The sequence below is a fragment of the Chlorocebus sabaeus genome, chromosome 6, assembly GCF_047675955.1.
Source record: "Chlorocebus sabaeus isolate Y175 chromosome 6, mChlSab1.0.hap1, whole genome shotgun sequence".
Taxonomy (NCBI): domain Eukaryota; kingdom Metazoa; phylum Chordata; class Mammalia; order Primates; family Cercopithecidae; genus Chlorocebus; species Chlorocebus sabaeus.
In genome coordinates, this window is record NC_132909.1 from 50640348 (window position 1) to 50662199 (window position 21852).

Genomic DNA, 21852 nt, shown 5'->3' on the forward strand with positions numbered 1-21852 from the left:
GGGAGTTGGAGGTTGCAGTGAGCCGAGATTGCGCCACTGCACTCCAGTCTGGTGACAGACTGTCTCAAAAAGGTGCAGGGGCGGGGAGTGGGGGGAAGAGGCCTATAGAAAGGGAGACATGTAAATAAAGAGAAAGAATGTAACGTATAACTTCGGTTCACATTCCCAATTACTACACCTCTTACATAAAATTTAGTGGTTTGCAAATAAAGTGAGTGCTGATTTGTGGGATCAGACATAAATAGCAAGTGTTCTTAATCACATATAATCAACCATAAATAAGAATAAACTGAGGCATTACAAAAAACACTCAAAATTCCCACATTAAGAGCAAGGTGCTTTTTCTCACATAAAAGTCCTGGGTGACACCAGTCACTACACAATGCAGGAGAGAAACAAGTTCCCATCTAGTTGGTTTTCAGGGAAGCATAGTAAATGTCAGGCTGAATCATGAACAGGGTCACTGCCACTAGAACAATGCTTGCAAAAGAGCATAGACCTTAACTCACTCTATAGATTAGGGAGTTGACCATCAGAGTATTTCCAACCATGACAGTTTGAATTAGTTCTCTGGTAATCATTTACTAATATCTGGAATAAAAAAGCCAACTGGAAATGTACCTTTAATGTGAATCATCTGGCAACATCTCTGGAGAACTATGACTCTGAGAAAAGGAAAGTCAAGGATTTGGAGAATCCTCTTAATTTGCAAGCAAGAGAATCAGAAAAAATGGGCTGAAGCAGGTGGCCACACACTGCTCTCCCTGTGTGGTGCCTCTAATATGTGACTGACACCTCCCTTGTCTGTGCCTATGAAATCTCATTAAGATTGGCTATAAGTGGCAGGGTGCAGTGGCTCACATCTATAATTCCAGCATTTTGGGAGGCCGAGGTGGATCACTTGAGATCAGGAGTTTGAGACCAGCCTGGCCAACATGGTGAAACCCCATCTCTAAAATTAGCCAGGCGTGATGGCGGTTGCCTGTAATCCCAGCTACTTGGGAGGCTGAGGCAGAAGAATTGCTTGAACCCGGGAGGCAGAGGTTGCAGTGAGCTGAAATCATGCCACTGCACTGCAGCCTGGGCAACAGAGCAAGACTCCATCTAAAAAATGAAAAAATTAAAAAAAAAAAAGATTGGCTATAGATGAATTGTATCAGAACCATCTAAATATCTAAATACATCCAGATTTAACTGTCCAGTCACCGGTAGCTCTTCTCAACTCAGAAATAAATTATCTCACAGGTCCTTTCCCTACTCTTTTTCTGTGTTTCAAAGGAATTGGGATAATTGAATGCATATTAACAGAATGTATCTCTTCATGTTGCTGACACGAACTGGAACAAATGAAAGCTTTGCCACATTGCTTGCATTCACATGGTTTCTCTCTGGTGTCTGTCCTTCCACGATTTTGAAGGTTCTTGGCAGATGTGAAGGCTTTCCCACAATTCTTACATTCATATGGCTTCTCTCCAGTGTGCATCCTTCCACGTATAAGTAAGGAAGAGAAATTACTAAATGCTTGTATACACCCCTTACATTTAGCATTTCTCTGTAATGTATCTTTTCATGCATTCAAAGCTCCATGGAAGATATGAAAAATCCTTTCCCACGTTGTTTATTCATAGGGCTTTTTTCCAGTGTGTGTCCTTTCATGTCTACAAAGGGAACAAGAAAAACTGAATACCTTCCCACATTCCTTACATTCATAAGGCTTCTCCCTAGTGTAGTTTCTTTTTATGATGTAGAAAGGAACCGGAACTATAGAATGATTTCCCACATTCCTTACATTCATAAGGCTTTTTTCCAGTATTAGTTAGTTCATGTATTCGAAGGCTACTCCAATAACGATAGACTTTACCACACTGTTTACATTCACAGGGTTTCTCCCCAGTGTGAGTCCTTCCATGTATTCGGAGGCTTGAGGCACATCTGAAATATTTCCCACATTGCTTACACTCATAGGGTTTCTCTCCAGTGTGAGTCATTTCATGATATCGAATGGAACTGGGTAAATTAAAGCCTTTGCCACATTGCTTACACTCATAGCGTTTCGCTCCAGTGTGACTCAACTGATGATATCGAAAAGAAATGGGAGAAACATAGGCTTTCCCACATTGCTTACATTCATGGGGCTTCTTTCTGGTGTGACTCCCTTGATGACACTGAAAGGCACTGAAATAAATGAAGGCTTTCCCACATTGCTTGCATTTATAGCGTTTCTCTCTAGTGTGAGATTTTTCATGTGCTTGAAATGAACTGGGAGAATGAAAGACTTTTCCACATATCTTAGATTTATGGGATCTCTCTCCAGTATTCATGTGTCTAGAAAAGCTTCTAAGATGAGAAAATCCTTTGCCACGTTGTTTATGTTCGTAGTGTTTTTTACCTATGTGTGTCCTGTCATGTCTCCGAAGGGAACTGGAAAAACCAAATACCTTCCCACATTCCTTACATTCATAAGGCTTCTCTTTTCTGTGACTCCCTTCATGCTTTTGAAAGGATGTAGGATTATCAAATGCTTTCCCACATTCCCTGCATTCATATGTCTTCACTCTAGTGTGGACTCTTTTATGATTTTGAAAGAAATTGGAACTATAGAATGATTTCCCACGGTTCTTAAATTCATAAGGCTTTTTTCCAATATGCGTTAGTTCATGTATTCGAAGACCACTCCAGTAACGACAGACTTTACCACACTGTTTACATTCATAGGGTTTCTCCCCACTGTGAGTCCTTCCATGTGTTTGAAGGTGCGAGGCAGATCTGAAAGCTCTCCCACATTGCTTACATTCATAGGGTTTCTCTCCAGTGTGAGTCATTTCATGATATCGAATGGAACTGGGCAAATTGAAGCCTTTGCCACATTGCTTACACTTATAGCGTTTTGCTCCAGTGTGACTCAATTCATGACACTGAAAAGCAGTGGAAGAAATATAGGCTTTCCCACATTGCTTACACTCACAGGGGTTCTCTCCAGTGTGGCTCCTTTGATGATGTTGAAAGGCATTGAAATAAATGAAGGGTTTTCCACATTGCTTGCATTTATAGCATTTTTCTCTAGTGTGAGATCTTTCACGTGTTTGAAATGAACTGGGAGAATGAAAGACTTTTCCACGAATCTTACGTTTATGAAGTATCTCTCCAGTGTGTATCTTCATGTGCCTAGAACAGCTTCTACGAAAAGATCCTTTCCCATGTTGTTTACATTCACAGGGTTTTTCAGTGTGTGTCCTTTCATGTCTCCGAAGGGAACTAGAAAAACTGAATACCTTCCCACATTCCTTACATTCATAAGGCTTCTCTTTTCTGTGACTCCTTTCATGTTTTTGAAAGGATATGGGATTACCAAATGCTTTCCCACATTCCTTGCATTCATAAGGTTTCTCCCTAGTGTGGATCCTTTTATGATTTAGAAGGAAACCGGAACTATAGAATGATTTCCCACATTCCTTACATTCGTAAGGCTTTTTTCCAATGTGAGTTAGTTCATGTACTCGAAGGCCACTCCAATAACGATAGACTTTACCACACTGTTTACATTCATAGGGTTTCTCCCCAGTGTGAGTCCTTCCATGTATCTGGAGGCTTGAGGCACATCTGAAAGCTTTCCCACATTGCTTACATTTATAGGGTTTCTCTCCAGTGTGAGTCATTTCATGACATCGAATGGAATTGGGCAAACTGAAGCCTTTGCCACACTGCTTACACTCGTAGTGTTTCACTCCAGTGTGACTCAACTGATGATATCGAAAAGAAATGGAAGAAATATAGGCTTTCCCACATTGTTTACGTGCATAGGATTTCTCTTTAGTGTGAGTCCTTTGATGGTATCGAAAGGCACAGAAACTAATAAAGGCTTTCCCACATTTCTTACATCCATAAAATTTCCCGCTAGCGTGAAGCATTCTATGTCTGTGATAGAAACCAAAAAAACGGTATGTCTTCCCAGAACCCTTACATGCTTGATGGTCCCCTCCTCTGTGCATTCTTTCATGTATTTGAAAGGAAGATATGTTATTAAATGCTTTTTCACATTTCTTACATTTGTAAGGTTTCTCTACACTGTGAGTCCTTGCATGCATTCGAAGTTCTGAGGTGCATCCAAAGGGTTTTCCAGATTGTTTACATTCATAGGGATTCCCTCCAGAGTGAGCTCTTTTATGTCTATGAAAAGAAATGGAAAAACTAAATGCCTTCCCAGAATCCTTACATTCATAGAGTTTTTCTCCAGTGTGTGCAATTACATGTCTGCGAAAGTAGGGGAGGTAGCTGAAGGCTTTCTCACAGTATGTACATTTATATAGCTTCTGTCCATATTCCTGATACTCATATGGCTTGTGTCCAGTGTCAGCTCTGGTGTGCTTATTAAGGGATAAATGACCCATGCCGACCTCACACACATTCCTTTCACATGATTCTACTCCAGTTTTCTTCTTCAGCATGTCATCCAGAACCTGGGTCAAAATTTCTCCATGCTGATGACCTTCACTTTCGAATAGTCTCTCTTCCATAAGACCTCTGTGAAAAATGAAAAGCACACTTAATGCGTTTATCAGTGATCTTTATATTCATTCACAAGTCTTACACTTGCATTTTTAACATGATCCAGCAAAGTGTAGGTTTTCTACTCTGTCTGAATTGTTTGAACATGAATGGACCACACGGTCTACAAGATGGCCCAGCCATATCTATTATCAAAAAATATTGATATGGGGCTTAATACTATTTCCATGTAAACTACTGTACAAATACAAAACCTCTTTGTCTTTTAATTTTGTTTCTGAGTGAGAATCTTGCCCTGTTGCCCAGGCTACAGTCCAATGATGTCATCATGGCTCAGTGTAGCCTGACTCCTGGGCTCATGCAATACTCTGGTCTGAACCTCCCCCTCCCAAAGGGCTGATTATAGGCTTGGACACCATGGCTTATGCCTATGTCACAAATAAATGCATGTTTTTAGAGAAAATATTCTAAGAATAAATACAATGGAACTCAGCTTTTTTGTTTGTTTCCTTCTTTTTAACATTTCCTCCCATTCTAAAATTTTCTAGAGACAGTGCTTTGTCTTGTGAGTGCAGATTACCTTTGGCTGCTCCTGGGATTTTTGTACTCATTTTCAATGTTCTGGTCTTTCCATTTTTTCCCTAAAATACAGACACAGATACATAGGCCTGAATTAGTATAAAATCATGAAATAATTATTTGATTCTATGTTTATGATACACTGCAACCATTCCTCATTTATTCATCAAAGTATTGCCTGTCCATATTCCAAATTACTCAACAGAACTGATGAATGAGAAACACTTCTCTAATTCACTGAGTAATGTTGTCACCCTTACCTATAGAGGCCAGGTTCCTTAAGGTTTCTTGCATCACTTCTTGGTAGAGATTCTTTTGGGAAGGATCCAGCAAAGCCCACTCTTCTGGAGTGAAGTTCACAGCCACATCCTCAAAGGTCATTGAGTCCTGAAACATCCCACATGTGTAGAGAAGGATGGGTGAGACTGATAACACTGGACATCTATACCCTATTCCTAAGAAGTTCTCACAATGCTATGGACTCCAAAGATTTCATTACTTGGACATCAGACCTCTTACTCTCTGCTTATACTCACTTTCTTCCATAAAGGAATTCTGATGCTACAATTTAACCATGGGGTAAAGCAACAGCAGAACAGGAAAATGTGTGAGTTTCCGGTGAATCCACATAAAAAGGTGTGCTATCTGGGCTGCCCCTAATGTCTGTTTGTAGTGTGGGTCTGTAGTGCCTGCTGTAACCAAGTCCTGTGAATTCGCATGCAGAAAAAAGTTAACATAAGGAGTCTTGAGGCTGTGTATCCTTGAAAATGTCTGTTCCCAAGTTTAAAATTTGATGATATCTAGGAAGTAGATTTTGTTCTAAATACCAATGACAGAAACAAACAACTGGATTTTGTGAGGGGTCCATCAATCTAACTAAGACAGTTATAAATAGCTAAAAAAAAAAAAACGAAAACAAAAACAAAAACAAAAAACCGAACGCATGAGAAGAAGCAATTCTGGGGATCTCTGCTTGGGTAGTAAAGCCTAAATTGTAACCAAATTGCTCATAGCTGAATGTCAACAAGGTTGAGAAGTAAAACCCCAGGGTGCCCAATCGTAACAAAAAGGTAAATATTTACCAAACATAAAAATGTTTGTGTGAACAGGTGTGGTGGCTCACGCCTGTAATCCCAGCACTATTGGAGGCTGAGGTGGGCAAATCACTTGAAACCAGGAGTTTGAGACCAGCCTGGGCAACATGGTGAAACCCGTCTCTACTAAAAATAAGAAAATTAGCTGGGTGTGGTAGAACATACCTCTAATGCCAGCTACTTGGGAGACTGAGGCACGAGAATCATTTGAACCCAGGAGGTGGAGGTTCAGTGAGCTGAGATCATGCCACTCTATGTACTCTAGCATGGAGACAGAGCGAGACTCTGTCTGAAAACAAAAACAAAAACAAAACAAAACAAACTTTTGCTTATGAGAGGCCACCATTCACAGAGGGAGAAAGCAAACATGTGCTCTGTCTCAAGGATTATTAATGGTTCAGCCTTTCTGGAAAATAGTATGATAGTGCCTTTAAAAATAACAAAATTACGGCCAGGAAAGGTGGCTCATGCCTATAATCCCAGCACTTTGGGAGGCCGAGCAGGGCAGATCACCTGAGGTCAGCGGTTTGGGACCAGCCTGGCAAAAATGGCAAAACCCTGTCTCTACTAAAAATACAAAAATTAGCCGGGTGTTGTGGCACACACCTGTAATCCCAGCTACTTGGGAGGCTGAGGCAGGAGAATCGCTGGAATCTGAGAGGTGGAGGGTGCAGTGAGCCAAGACTGCGCCACTGCACTGCAGCCTGGGTGACAGAGCGAGACTCAGTCTCAAAAACAAACAAAATTACCATATCTTCCAGTGGCTGACTTGTAGGTCTATGTATACCGAATTAAAAAAAAAAAAAAAAAATAGAAAACCAGGTCATGGAGACATATTTGAAAACTACTGTTGACAATGGCCAAGAGCTGGATCCATCCACATGTCCACTGATGGTTGTATGCATACAAAAATGTGGTAGGCATCTAAATACAATGAAATATGATTTAATCTTAGAAAATAACACCCTGTCCCATGCTTTATGCATGAAAATTCACGACGCTATGGAAATTACACAATGGCAGTCTCTCTCTCTCACACACACACACACACACAAAACAGAGTATGATTCATCATAGGTAAGTTATACAGAGTTGTCCAAGTAAATTAATTGTACACTTAAAATTGCTTAAGCTAGTAAAATGTAATTTTACTTTATAGTAATTAAAAATAATAAATTCACTTTGGGAGGCCAAGGCAGGTGGCTCACGAGGTCAGGAGATCGAGACCATCCTGGCTAACACAGTGAAACCCTGTCTCTATTAAAAATATAAAAATTAGCTGGGCATGGTGGCGTACACCTGTAGTCCCAGCTACTCAGGAGGCTGAGGCAAAAGAATTGATTGAACCTGGGAGGCGGAGGTTGCAGTGAGCCGAGATCGGGTCGCTGCACTCTAGCCTGGTGACAGAACGAGACTCCGTCTAAAAAAAAATAATAAACAAATAAATTACTGTCCTAAGTGTAAAACTACTTGACCAAAATATAGGCAATGGGCTGGATGCAGTGGCTCACAGCTGTAATCCCAACTCTTTGGGAGGGCAAGGCGGGCAGATCACTGGAGGTCAGTAGTTCGAGACCAGTCTGGCAACATGCTGAAACCCCGACTACACTAAAAACACAAAAATTAGCTGCGGGTGGTGGTAGACACTTGTAATCCCAGCCCCGTGGGAGGCGGAGGTTGCAGTGAGCCAAGGTCATGCCATTGCACTCCAGATGGGTCAAGACAGCGAGACTCCGTCTCAAAAAAAAAAAAAAAGATAGCCAATGTACTCCAATAACATTTCTCCAAGATACATCCAAATGACCACAACATACGTGAAAAGGTGCTTAACATCAGGAATTATTAGGTGTACTTATTTTTTTTTTGAGTCAGAGTCTTGCTCTGTCACCCGGGCTGGAGTGCAATGGCGCAATCTTGGCTCACTGCAACCTCAGCCTCCTGGGTTCAAGCAATTGTCCTGCCTCAGCCTCCTGAGTAGCTGGGATTATAGGTGCCCACCACCACACTCGGCTAATTTTTGTGGATTTTTTTGTCTTGTTTTATTGAGATGGAGTTTTGCTCTTGTTGCCCAGGCTGGAGTGCAATGGCACGATCTCAGCTCACTGCAAGCTCTGCCTCCCAGGTTCACGCCCATTCTCCTGCCTCAGCCTCCTGAGTACCTGGGACTACAGGTGCCCGTCACCACGCCCGGCTAATTTTTTTTTTTTGTATTTTAGTAGTGATAGGGTTTTGCCGTGTTAGCCAGGATGGTCTCGATCTCCTGACCTCGTCATCTATCCACCGCGGCCTCCCAAAGTGCTGGGATTACAGACGTGAGCCAATGTACCCAGTCAACATAATAAAATTTTAAATACAGTCATATATGGCTCTGTGGGAAAATAAAAAACGATTAAAATCCTGCAGCTCTTTCAAATATGTCAGGGTGGATCCATAATTGAAGACGTCCTTTAGGGAGGGAAAGCAGGTATTTTGGAATATAATGAGGGAACCATATATTTAGGGATTGTCATTCCTAAAAAGAGCCAGCTGCGGGAGTCTTACGGACTCCTTCCTTCCTTGACCAAAGGTGAGTCAGGCTGCTCAGGCCCTCTTCTTGACCCATTTTGTCCTTCTCATGCAGAGCCCAGTTACATCAAAAATCCTTCTAAGGGAGTTCAGGGAGAATCCCCCCAAAACTTGATACTCAATCAAATTCCATTTCCTCAACCCATGATAATTCATCAAGTTTCTCTTCCTTGACTGGGCATGGTGGCTCACGTCTGTAATCCCAGCACTTTGGGAGGCCTGGGCGGGCAGATCACCTGAGGTTGGGAGTTCGAGACCAGCCTGACCAACACAGTATAATTTTGTATTTCTACTAAAAATACAAAATTAGCTGGGCGTGGTGGTGCATGTCTGTAATCCCAGCTACTCGGGAGGCTGAGGCAGGAGAATCACTTGAACACGGGAAGTAGAGGTTGCGGTGAGCCAAGATTGCACCATTGCACTCCAGCCTGAGCAACAACAGCAAAACTGCGTCTCAAAAAAAAAAAGAAAGTTTCTCTTCCTTGTTTTGAGACAGAGTCTCACTCTATCACCCAGGGTGGAGTGTAGTGGCATCATCTCAGCTCACTGCAACTTCCACCTTCCAGGCTCAAACCATCCTCCTACCTCAGCCTCATAAGTAGAGGGGACCAAAGGTGCGTACCACCACCCCCAGGTAATTGTTTGTATTTTTGGTAGAGATAGGGTTTTACCATGTTCTTGAGGCCGGTCTTGAACTACGATTGCTGAGCTCAAGCAATCCACCCACCTCAGCCTCCCAAAGTGCTGGGATTACAGGTATAAGCAAATGCACTTGGCCCCTTTTCTTTTTTTAAAGTGTACAGCACACGGTATTCCCAGTATTACTCTCATACAAGTAATAACCAGACCCAATCCTGGTAGGAACTGAGATCAAAAAAGATTAGGTGCATTCAGGCTGGTATGGCCATATGCTTTTCAATGTCTTGCTGGTATGGTGTCCTTTGAAACACAAGTTTAAAATTTCAATGCAGTCTAAATTACATATTTTTTCTTTGTTCCTAGTGCTTGTATTGTCACATCATAGAATCTTTCCTAAATCCATGATCATGAATATTTTTGAACGGCACACTGTAGCATCAAGAGGGTAAGATTATCCTTTGTTCCCATGGGAGGATGAGAATGGGGTATTTGAATAATTCTGCAGGCTGACATAGAATTGAAACCCACTATACATTGGAGACTAAAACTATATAAATTTAGTATACTATAATGGCATATTACATTAAGCTGTTTACCATAATGCCATTTATATATAACAGCTATATACAACATTACAAGTTATATATAATATTTACCAGTTATCTATCATAACTATATACTATATATACTTCATTTGTGCATGTATATACATGTGTGTATATATATGCATATTATAATGCTAGACCATAATACTATACATTAATATCTCTTTAAATGTTAACACACAAAGCCTCAACAATACACTTGCAAAGAGAATCCACCCATATATGACAACATCTGTACCCTATGATAAAGTGGGATTTAATTCGTGGAAGCAACACTGCTTAACATTTCTAAAAATCAACTTATACAATGCACGATAGTTACAGAATCAATGTCAAAAACCACCATCCAAACACATGCAAAAAAAAAAAAAGTGACAAACCTCAACACTCCTTCAAAATAGAAATCAGGAATACAAGGGAACTTCTACAACCTACTATAAAATATGTATAAGGGTTGGGCACAGTGTCTCACACCTGTAATCCCGGCACTTTGGGAGGCCGAGGCAAGCAGATCACCTGAGGTTAAGAGTTCGAGACCAGCCTGACCCACCCAGTGAAACCCTGTCTCTAGTGAAAATACAAAATTAGCTGCGCATGCCTGTAATCCCAGCTGCTTGGGAGGCTGAGGCAGGAGAATTGCTTGAACCCAGGAGGCAGAGGTTACAGTGAGCCACGATGGCGCCACTGCACTCCAGCCTGGGCAAGAAGAGTGAAAACTTCGTCTCAAAAATAAATAAATAAAATGTGTATTAAAGTGCATAGTTACCATCCACTGACAGTTAACAACTCAATATAACTAATCAAACCTACAAGCTAATTATTTTCTCCAAATTGTTAAGCCAACACAGGCAAGCACTAAGGAAAGATTTTAAAAAGTAAAAGGAACTCAGCAAAACCAAACCCTGCCTGTTTACCAAAAACATCACCAAAAACCGGCACTTTCTGCTCAGTGACATGTTTAGTGGCCCCATTACCTTGACTGTACAAGCGTAGCATAATCATTTGTTCGTGAAACAGAGACTTGTAAGACTGGTCATATGAGGGTTTAGCTGTCTCTTACTTTTTATCAGTACAATTGACCTATCTATGAAGAGGAAGAATACTTAAATATGATGAGAAGATTCTATGGAACTTAAATTTATTAGTCTACATATCTAATAATTAGCCTAACTTAACAGGTATTAACATTTTATCCAGTGAACTAAAAATTTTAGTTGAGGTGACCTCACAGCACAATATAACCTCAAAATGATTTTGACTAAGACGTACTAGTCAAAGTAAATCCTTCTTCTTAACAGTAAGTTTATCATTAACCTTCTCCTACTTATTCCCAACATTCTCACTATAGCATTCTTAACATTTGTTGAATGAATAGTTTAGGTTACATACAACTCTGCAAGGGACCTAACATCATAGGCTCATATGGATTATTCCAACCCTTTGCCAAAGCAATAAAGCTGCTCATTAAAGAACCACTACAGGCTGGGCATGGTGGCTAATGTCTGTAATCCCAGCATTTTGGGAGGCCAAGGTGGGCAGATCATCTGAAGTAAGGAGTTCGAGACCACCCTGACTCTATCTCTATTAAAACCCCATCTCTATTAAAAATACAAAAGTAGCCATGCATGGTGGCACATGCCTGTAATCCCAGCTACTGGGGAGACTGAGCAGGAGAATCATTTTGTAAAAACTAAAGTAGAGGTTCCTCTTCAAAAACTTTCCTCCCCATCTAATTAAAAATAAATTATAACTTCTCTTAAACGCAAAATGTATTCAAAAACTTATACTAACATTCTTAAATATCTACTCACCGTAATAAGCAAAAATCAATATACTTTATATTCTTAACTCCCACAATTTAGCCTAAATATTTGCCCTGGCATGCTTATACTGGTCCGAGCAAACATTAAGTCATAGCCTGTTCCTCTTCCTTAAAGGTGTTTGTACCTTTCTCAACATTCCACAAGTTACTTCTTCCTTTATTCTCCTCTGTCTTTGCCTCTCTTAAAAAGTTCTAAGTTATTAGCCAATCAGAACAAATACAAAATATGAGGTCCCGTTCCAGCCAGTGGAAACCAAACACAGCAGTAAGGTGGACACATCAGGTTATAAATAACCCTATCTCCTTTGTTCAGTATACTCTGGTAACAAAACTGCTAACAAATGTACCCTTTCTGCAGAAAGTATTAAAATGGCCTTACTAAAAAAATTTAATTTATGTTCAAATGCTATTTCTTTTTTTTTTTTTTTTTTTTTTTTTTTGAGACGGAGTCTCGCTGTGTCTCCCAGGCTGGAGTGCAGTGGCGCGATCTCGGCTCACTGCAAGCTCCGCCTCCCGGGTTCACGCCATTCTCCCGCCTCAGCCTCCCAAGTAGCTGGGACTACAGGCGCCCGCCACCACGCCCAGCTAGTTTTTTGTATTTTTAGTAGAGACGGGGTTTCACCATGTTAGCCGGGATAGTCTCGATCTCCTGACCTCGTGATCCACCCGCCTCGGCCTCCCAAAGTGCTGGGATTACAGGCTTGAGCCACCGCGCCCGGCCCTCAAATGCTATTTCTTTACAGCACTGGGAAACAAGCATCTCAAACAACTTGAACCTGGAAGGCAGAGGTTGTGGTGAGCTCAGATCGCACCATTGCACTCCAGCCTGGGCAACAAGAGCGAAACTCCATCTCAAAAACAAACAAACAAACAACAACAACAACAACAACAACAAAAAACAGAACCATTACAACCACTAATGCCATCCATCCATCCTCCTTTATACCATCACACCTACCTCGCCCTGACCCCCATTTCTTAATATAAATACAGGAGTATTATTTATTCTAGCCCATCAAGTTTAGCCATCTACTGCATTTTATGATCAGGATGAACATCCAATTCAAAATACGCACTAATTGGCACACTCCAAGCAGTAGCCCAGACGATCCCATAAGAAGTTGCCTTAGGCTGGGCGCGGTGGCTCATGCCTGTAATCCCAGCACTTTGGGAGGCCGAGGCGGGCGGATCACCAGGTCAGGAGTTCGAGACCAGTCTGACCAACATGGTGAAACCCCATCTCTACTAAAAATACAAAAAATTAGCTGGGCATGGTGGCACACACCTGTAATCCCAGCTACTCAGGGGGCTGAGGCAATAGAATCACTTGAACCCAGGAGGCAGAGGTTGCAGTGAGCCAAGATTATGCCATTGCACTCCAGCCTGGGGGAGACTCTTATCTCAAAAAAAAACAAAAACAAAAAAAAACAGTTGCAACCTGGGCAACATGGGCAACATGGTGAAACCCTGTCTCTACTAAAAATACAAAACTTAGCCAGGCGTCGTGGCGCGTGCCTGTAATTCCAGCTGCTTGAGAGGCCAAGGCATGAGAACTGCTGGAACCCGGGAGGCAGAGGTTGCACTGAGCTGAGATCACGCCACTGCATGCCCAGCCTGGGCAACAGAGCAAGACTGTCTCAAAAGAAAAAAAAAGAAAAACACAATTTTATTCTTATGAATTCAGGTATCATACCCATGGATTTTGGTATAATCACTTACATATTTTTTTTTTTTTTTTACTTTTAAATTGGTTTTACATGCAAAGAATGAACAGATGTTTTCCCCTAAATTCGACTTTTCAAAAAAACAAGAGTTTGTTTTTTTGTTCTTTGTTTTTTTTTGAGACTGAGTCTCACTCTGTTGCCCAGGCTGGAGTGCAGTGGTGCCATCTCGGCTCACTGCAATCTCCACCTCCTGGGTTCAAGCGATTCTCCTGGCTCAGCCTCCCAAGTAGCTGGGACTACAGGCACGTGCCACCATGCCTGGCTAATTTTTTGTATTTTTAGTAGCGACAAGGTTTCACCGTGTTAGCCAGGATGGTCTCGAACTCCTGACCTTGTGATCTGCTCTCCTCGGCCTCCCAAAGTGCTGGAATTACAGGCATGAGCCATCATGCCTGGCGACAAGAACTTTTTAAAATAAAACCACATAATAGATTTTAAAAGGCAATGAGATTCCTCTACTTCTAGATTATTGCTAGTCTAGAAAAATAAAGTTTGCTCTACCAGGAATCACAAGTTAGAACTGAGTATTCTCCAAAGTGGAAATTCTAGAGTGCAGTGCCATTCCAGGCAAAGATTATTCAGTTCTCATCCCCAATATCCACAACTACCTATCAGAACGATTAAACCAGGTCAAAACAGTGCAGCATGAGGCTTCATCAAACAATGCCATTATGCTCTTCTAAGATGCAAATAAACCCAAACGGGAAATACTAAAATCAAAATAATATTTGACACTGTCATACAAATTGTTAGGTCCTTGTTGTATTTCCCTTCTATAACTTTAAATAAATATTTTACTCCAAATAATATTTTATTTTATACATCACTAGCCATGAATTTTTGCCATTAGTTATTATATAAATGCTGCCAAGTGCCATTATCCAAATGGTATAACCATGTTATGTCCACAATTCACTTCTATAGTTATAAGTAGAATTTTCATGATTTTACTTAAGTACATCTATCCATGAATATTTAACACTGAGATTCAATCTAATATCCGTAATATCTGATGTTTTGTAGATAGCAATGTAGGAAAAATATATTTTAATCACTTTTCATTTAAGTGACCTTATATAAAAAAAAACTAAGAATTTAGCAGTTCTAATTCTCCAAGGGGCTTTTTCAAATGTACATAAAGAAATGGTTACAGAGATTTTTTTTTTTTTTTTTTTTTTTGAGACGGAGTCTTGCTCTGTAGCCCGGGCTGGACTGCAGTGGCCGGATCTCAGCTCACTGCAAGCTCCGCCTCCCGGGTTTACGCCATTCTCCTGCCTCAGCCTCCGGAGTAGCTGGGACTACAGGCGCCCGCCACCTCGCCCGGCTTAGTTTTTTGTATTTTTAGTAGAGACGGGGTTTCACCGTGTTAGCCAGGATGGTCTCGATCTCCTGACCTCGTGATCCGCCCGTCTCGGCCTCCCAAAGTGCTGGGATTACAGGCTTGAGCCACCGCGCCCGGCGGTTACAGAGATTTTTAAGAAGCATATTCCATGTCCACATCCTGTTGTAAATGCTGTACCATTTTCTCTTCCAACTGCTTCCCTTTGCCTGCAAAAGGAGCTAGGGTAAGATGGATGTTTTGCTTGACTTCTTTGATATCCTGAGCTTTCTGCAGCTCTTTATTTTTCTTCAATCAGTTTATTATAAATTCAGCTTGCCATTTCTGTTTGATCTCTTCAACTCTCTTCATTGCATCAACAGTTTTATTCCATAGCTCTTGCTGGTATTTGATAGGTTCATTTCTATGTTTCTCAAATTCAAATGAATTTTCCACTGTAAGCTCTTTACTGGTTGCTTTCCGGAATGCTTTCGTCCACCTAACCTTGTGAGGATTGTACTTCTTTTTAAAGTTTTTATGACATGTAGATTTACAAAACCTGAACACCTTGCAATTGTTGCAGAAGAACATCATGCCATGGCCAGGGTAGATGGGCCCCAAACAGAAATAACACTTCTTGATACGCATGTTGAACCCGCGTGGGTCCCCACCGACCAAACACCCAACTTATGCATCTTCTGTGAAAAAACTGTTTACCCCAGACACGAGCACTGTGTGTATATCTCAATGCCCATCCTAATATCTAGTATCCCATCACAAACATAAAAAATATGTATGATAAAATGGTTACTTTAATAGAACAAATTATGGAGGTTTAAACCTTCTTATTACTAGAACTGTAGGAACTGAAGTCACTCCTGAGAATTCCAGATTCCCCATGGTACCAAGGACACCATATCCTACAGTAGGGTCAGTTAAATAAGCTACCCAGCCCATACCTTGAAAATGCTGGTTTATATCCTTCCCATTCAAATTCATCCCCTACATCTCCTCACTATTCTTTTTATACTATTTTCACAGAGACTCTGACTACAATAATGGACTCACATTGGCTCCTAATCTGAATCAGGTTAGAAATACGCTAGCCATTATCCCCATTCTAACTGAAAAGTGCCTGTTCCACAGAAGTCACCACCAAAGTAGTTCCTTACGTAAGCAACAGCATCTCTAATCCAAGGAGATCCTAGTAGTTATCAACAACAGTATGATACACTCCAGACAATGAACAATCACAAAAGCCCTAAACCAAACAGTATCCCTTATAATTATCATAGCACTGTTGATAAAATTAGGACTATCCCCCTTTTACTTCTGAAGTAATGCAAGGGGTCTAACTAATATCAAGTGTAATTCTCCTTACATGACAAAAACTAGCACCAATCTCCATTTTATTTCAAGAGTACCCATCAACAGACTTAAGCATACTATGGGAGATTGCAACACTATGGGAGATTGGTTAAGGGGGCCTTAACCAAACAACTCTGAAATATCTTGGCCTATTCAGCAATTGCTCACAACAAATTAAATAATCACAATTTTAACATCTAATCCTTCTTTCACAATCCTAAACCTATCAATTCATGTAAATCTAGCAATTACAATATTTATACTATTTAACCTAATATACACAAAACATTATTATTATCTATATATGTAATAAATTACCACTCCTAACTTCCATGATTCTCCTCACTCCCTAAGGGGGTTACCTCCAGCTATAGGATTTGTGTGCCCAAATAGGTATAGGGTAAATCCCAAAGTGCTGAGATCACAGGAATGAGTCACCATGCCAGGCCAAATGTAATTTTTATTTTTTATTTTATTATTTATTTACTTTTATTTTTATTTATTTTTTTGAGACAGAGTCTCGCTCTGTCACCCAGGCTGGAGTACAGTGGCGCAATCTCCACTCACTGCAAGCTCCGCCTCCCAGGTTCACGCTATTCTCCTGCCTCAGCCTCCTGAGTAGCTGGGACTACAGGCACCCACTATCACGCCCGGCTAATTTTTTGTATTTTTTTTTTTTTTTAGTAGAGACGGGGTTTCATCGTGCCAGCCAGGATGGTCTCGATCTCCTGACTTCATGATCCGCCCACCACACTGGGCAACACATAGTGAGACCCCATCTCTTTAAAATTTTGTAAAACAAAGACATAATAAATCTGTTATCAAGCCACAAAGACACAAAGATACTTTAAATGCGTATTTTTAGATGAAACGAACAGGTCGAAATGGCTACTTACAACATGATTCCAGGTACATGACATTCTGGACAAGGCAAAACTCTAGAGGCTATAAAATCATCGGTTGTGCAAAGGGATTAAGGGGTTAGTAGAAGAGAGGGAGGGAAGTGTGATGACTACATGAAGCAAAAGGGATTTTTAGGGCAGTGAAACTCTTTTGTATAAGACTGGTGGGTACAGGCCGAGCACAGTGGCTTGCACCTGTAATCCCAGCACTTTGGGAGGTCAAGGCAGGTGGATCACCTGAGGTCAGGAGTTCGAGAACAGCCTGACCAACATGGTGAAACCCCATCTCTACTAAAATACAAAATTATCCAGGTGTGGTGGCACGCACCTGCAATCCCAGCTACTTGGGAGGCTGGGGCAGGAGAATCACTTGAACCCGGGAGACAGAGATTGCAGTGAGCCAAGATCACACCATTGCACTCCAGCCTGGGCAACAGAGTGAGACTCCATCTCAGTAAATAAATAAGACTGGTGGGCCAGGTGTGGGATTACAGGCTGGGATCATGCATGTAATCCCAGCACTCTGGGAGGCCAAGGCGGGTGGATTATCTGAGGTCAGGAGTTCGAGACAAGCCTGGCCAACATGGTGAAACCCTGTCTCTACTAAAAATACAAATATTAGCCGGCACCTGTAATCCCAGCTACTTAGCAGGCTGAGACAGGAGAGTTGCTTGAACCCAGGAGGCAGAGGCGACAGTGGGCTGAGATTGAGCCACTGCACACCAGCCTGGGCAACAAGAGTGAAATCCTGTCTCAAAACAAACAAACAAACAAAACTGGTGGGTATATGACACTTGTAGTTGTCAAAATCCTACTGCCATCCTGCTCACTGATGTGCTCAATGACGGTTTCTCGTCAACACTGTATTGTATCATTCCCCACCGCACTGTGTACCCCACATACATTTTGATTTGCTTCACCCTGTTGGGGTGGGTTTTCATTGTCCTGTGGAATCATATTCCTCATTCACTAGTCTGAGAGAATCCAGACGACAGGAATCATTTCTCTTTTCCACTAGTCTGAGAGAATCCAGACGACAGGAATCATTTCTCTTTTCCTTCAATAGCACCATCCAATTGGCTGACTAGCCACGTTTCAAAGTAACAGAAACTGGAGTTGGAGGAGAAAAGCTGAGCATGGCAAGGAGTTGGCTAACTAGATGAAGAGTGTACCAGTCATCTCCTTTCACCCCGGAAAATTCAGTGGCTCTCTTTGGAGGCCCCACCCCCACACCACATGCTAACTTGTGGGAAGAGTGGCCCCAAGGGTGATACTCTCTAAACCCTCCTAGAGACATGGCAAGTGTGGGCATGTTGGGGTAGCCCCAGGCAGTTCTAAACCCCAACATCAGGAAAAGATAGGAGGGGTCTCCTGAAGACACATCACCCCACAAAGTTTCCAAAGGGGAACTGAGGCAAGAGAATAGGGTCTGGAGGCAGGGAACTTAAGGCCAATTTGTGCCGAGTTCCTAAAGCTGAATCAAGGAAAAACACCAAAGTCTGGGGTCAGGGAATCTAAGGCCAATAAATGCTGACTTCCCAAAGCTGGATCAAAAGGAAAACACCTGGGTCTGGGGGCAGGGAACCTAAAGCCAATTAATGCCAACTTCCAAAAGCTAAACCAAAAGGAAAAATCCCATCTCACCCATGGGATCAAAGACTACTCTCTCTTTACAACCCTTCCCCTTCCACCTTCTCAGATGGAAAGGAAAAGTGTATCTGCATAGGGCATCAATTAACCTCAGCCTTTAATTAGCCAGGGACCAAATCCTTCATCCAGGACTAAATCCTACATCAAGAGAAGGGGTAGCCAAAAGGGACCTCAAAAGGAGTGCTTAAAACCTAGAAAACTTTGTAACTGAGTCCTTGAGCCACTTGCTGGGCCCACTCCCATCTTGGAGTGCTTTCTCCCTTTAATAAATCTCTGCTTTTCTTTCGTTGCTTCCTTCCTGTGTTTCATTAGTTACTTTGTTAGTGCGTTTTGTTCAATTATTCGTTCAAAATGCCAAGGACCTGGACAGCTCACACTCACAACCTTCTTTCAGGTAACAAAACCTCAAGTGCAAGATATTCGGAGCAGGTGTTTGTGCCCTAAGGAAAGATAACACGAGGAAAGGAACAAGGGTTTTTTTTCACTGGAGTGTCAAGACGTTATTTTCTACTTTCCTCTTATGTGAAATGTTCAGAAATAGAAACATTTTTAAAAGTCACCCGTGGTTCTGTTAAAAAAAAAATTAAGAAACCATTAAAATGCTTCATCTGTTTGAAGGAAAGGGTGAATATATTGTACAATATAGAACAAATAGGCCGGACAGCTGGCTCACGCCTGTAATCCCAGCACTTTGGGAGGCCGAGCTGGGTGGATCACTTCAGGTCAGGAGTTCGAGACCAGCCTGGCCAACCTGGTGAAACCCTGTCTCTACTAAAAATACAAAAATTAGCCGGGCATGCTGGTGGACGCCTGTAATTCCAGCTACTCTGGGAGGCTGAAGCAAGAGAATCGCTTGAAGCCAGAAGGCAGAGATTGCTGCAACCGAGATCGCACCATTGCACTTCAGCCTGGGTGACTGAGACTCCATCTTAAAAAAAAAAAAAAAAAAAAAAGACAAATAGTTGATAATACTGTGAATTGGAGAAGGGAAGTTAATGTTTGGAAATATGAGAAGGGAACTGAAAATGTAAGATGCTACCGCAAGCCTTTAAAGAGTTAGGCTGGGGTCATAGCGGGGAAGCTGTGAGACCCTGCAGACCACAGATTTGGAAAATGGAGGGGGAAACCAGTCCATGTGGGCAGTGGGAAAAACCTTAAGTAATCAGACTGAAGTGTGTGCAGTGCACTAAGGTCCTACCTGAGGGCACTGAAATCCAACTCAACTGCAATATTTCCACATTTCTGGAAACAAACCACACACCATGACTGCGTGCTTCTCATTCCTGAATTCCCATTTGCACAAACTCTTGAATTTTTATCAGCGCCTCTTTTTTTTTTTTTTGAGGTGGAGTTTCACTCTTGTTGCCCAGACTGGAGTGCAGTGGTGTGATCTCGGCTCACTGCAACCTCCACCTCCCGGGTTCAAGCGATTCTGCCTCAGCCTGCCGAGTAGCTGGGATGACAGGCACACGCCACCACGCCCAGCTAATTTTGTATTTTTAGTAGAGACGGGGGTTTCTCCATGTTAGTCAGGTTGGTCTCGAACTCCTGACCTCAGGTGACCCGCCTGCCTTGGCCTCCCAAAGTGCTGGGATTACAGGCGTGAGCCACCGCGCCCTGCCATTTTAACTTTTAAGAGGAGAAAAGACGACTGGGGACCCCACAGACCACCGCTTTTCTGACGCAAGAACCCCACACCCGAGACGGGATTCCCCCCATGATCCTCCCCATGGCCCAGCACAACCTGAGGAGACCCGCGGCTGAGGGCTCGGAGTTGCCCAAAATGGGCTCCGGGGCCGGGACCGGGGCCGGGGCCGCAGTCGCTGCGCAGGGACGAGACAGGATGCCCCGGGTCAGGGATGCCGGCCCAGCCCCACAGACCCCGGCGTCTCCGCGGGGAGGCCCGGTACCTGCCACAGCCGGTTCTAACCAGCCCTTCGCCCCCGCCTCAGGATGCCTGGCCCCACACACTCACCATGCCTGAGCTCCCAACTTTATTCCCCAGGGCTCCTGCGACTAGAGAGGAACACAGCGCAGGTGACAGAGCGACAGGAGCTCTGGCGGAGAAACCTGGAGCCTCTCAGAGCCGAGAGTTCAAAGAGTTCCAACGGTCGTTACCACAACAACAAAAGAGACCGCGGGCGTGCGCCGCCTTCTCCTTCCCAAGAAAAACAGTTGTCAGGGTCCCGCCCCGGCGCTCCTGATTGGACCGTGCGCCCCGCCTCGCCCTCTGAGCCCTGAGTGACAGCAGAAGCCCGGGATAATGGGGCCCTGCGGCGCCAGACTGGTTCTATTCACTTCCTTTTTAAGGCCCACCTCCCTCCCTGTGCCCTGATCCTTGGATATTTGCATTTCCGCCAAACTTTCCTGAACTTCATATGTGTATATATATATATATATATATATATAAAATTGATTGGTTGATTGATTAACTGAAACGGGGTCTCGCTCTTCTCGCCCAGGCTGAAGGTGTAATGGCGCGACCTCGGCTCACTGCAACCTCTGCCTCCCGGGTTCAAGCGATTCTCCCGCCTCAGCCTCCTGAGTAGCTGGGATTACAGGCACCTGCCACCACGCCCAGCTAATTTTTGTTATTTTTAGTAGAGACAGGATTTCACCATGTTAGTCAGGTTGGTCTCGAGCTCCTGACCTCAGGTGATCCGCCCGCCTCGGACTCCCAAAGTGCTGGGATTACGTGAGCCACCGCGCCTGGCCTCTTTCCTGAACTTTAGAAAGGGCACTGACCTCTCCTTCACTCAATGGGCTTTCTCTGCTCCTCCCTCCTGCATCAGGTCACAGGTGTATGCAGGGGATTCCAGACTCAGTGTCTGATGGGGCGATCTGTTTGCCTCAGAGCAGGAGGGGAACCGAGACCAGGCCAGGCACGACTAGACCAGGAAAGAGAGACAGATGTCCTCCAGGGGGACAGGAATAGGGGATGAGGCATGGACAACGCTTCCTCACACATCTACCATCTCTCCTCACAGTATGGGAACACTCCCTCCTTCCAGAACTTCATTTTCTTTTCTTTCTTTCTTTCTTTTTTAAATTTTTTTATTTTTGAGACGGAGTCTGTCTCT

The 21852-nt window shown here is 42.9% G+C and overlaps 1 protein-coding gene and 1 pseudogene across 1 annotated transcript; both read right to left on the bottom strand.

Moving 5' to 3' along the window:
- Positions 1–249: 249 nt before the first annotated feature.
- LOC103233961 (uncharacterized) lies at positions 250–20949 on the bottom strand. The gene is made up of 4 exons (XM_007995373.3): positions 20748–20949; positions 5346–5472; positions 5087–5147; positions 250–4521 (listed from the first exon to the last, which is right to left on the bottom strand). Exons 1-4 carry the CDS (start codon positions 20748–20750, stop codon positions 1722–1724), a joined length of 2991 nt encoding a protein of 996 aa, XP_007993564.3. The 5' UTR covers positions 20751–20949; the 3' UTR covers positions 250–1721.
- On the bottom strand, positions 15009–15500 carry LOC103233960 (probable ribosome biogenesis protein RLP24 pseudogene; annotated as a pseudogene).
- Positions 20950–21852: the final 903 nt, after the last annotated feature.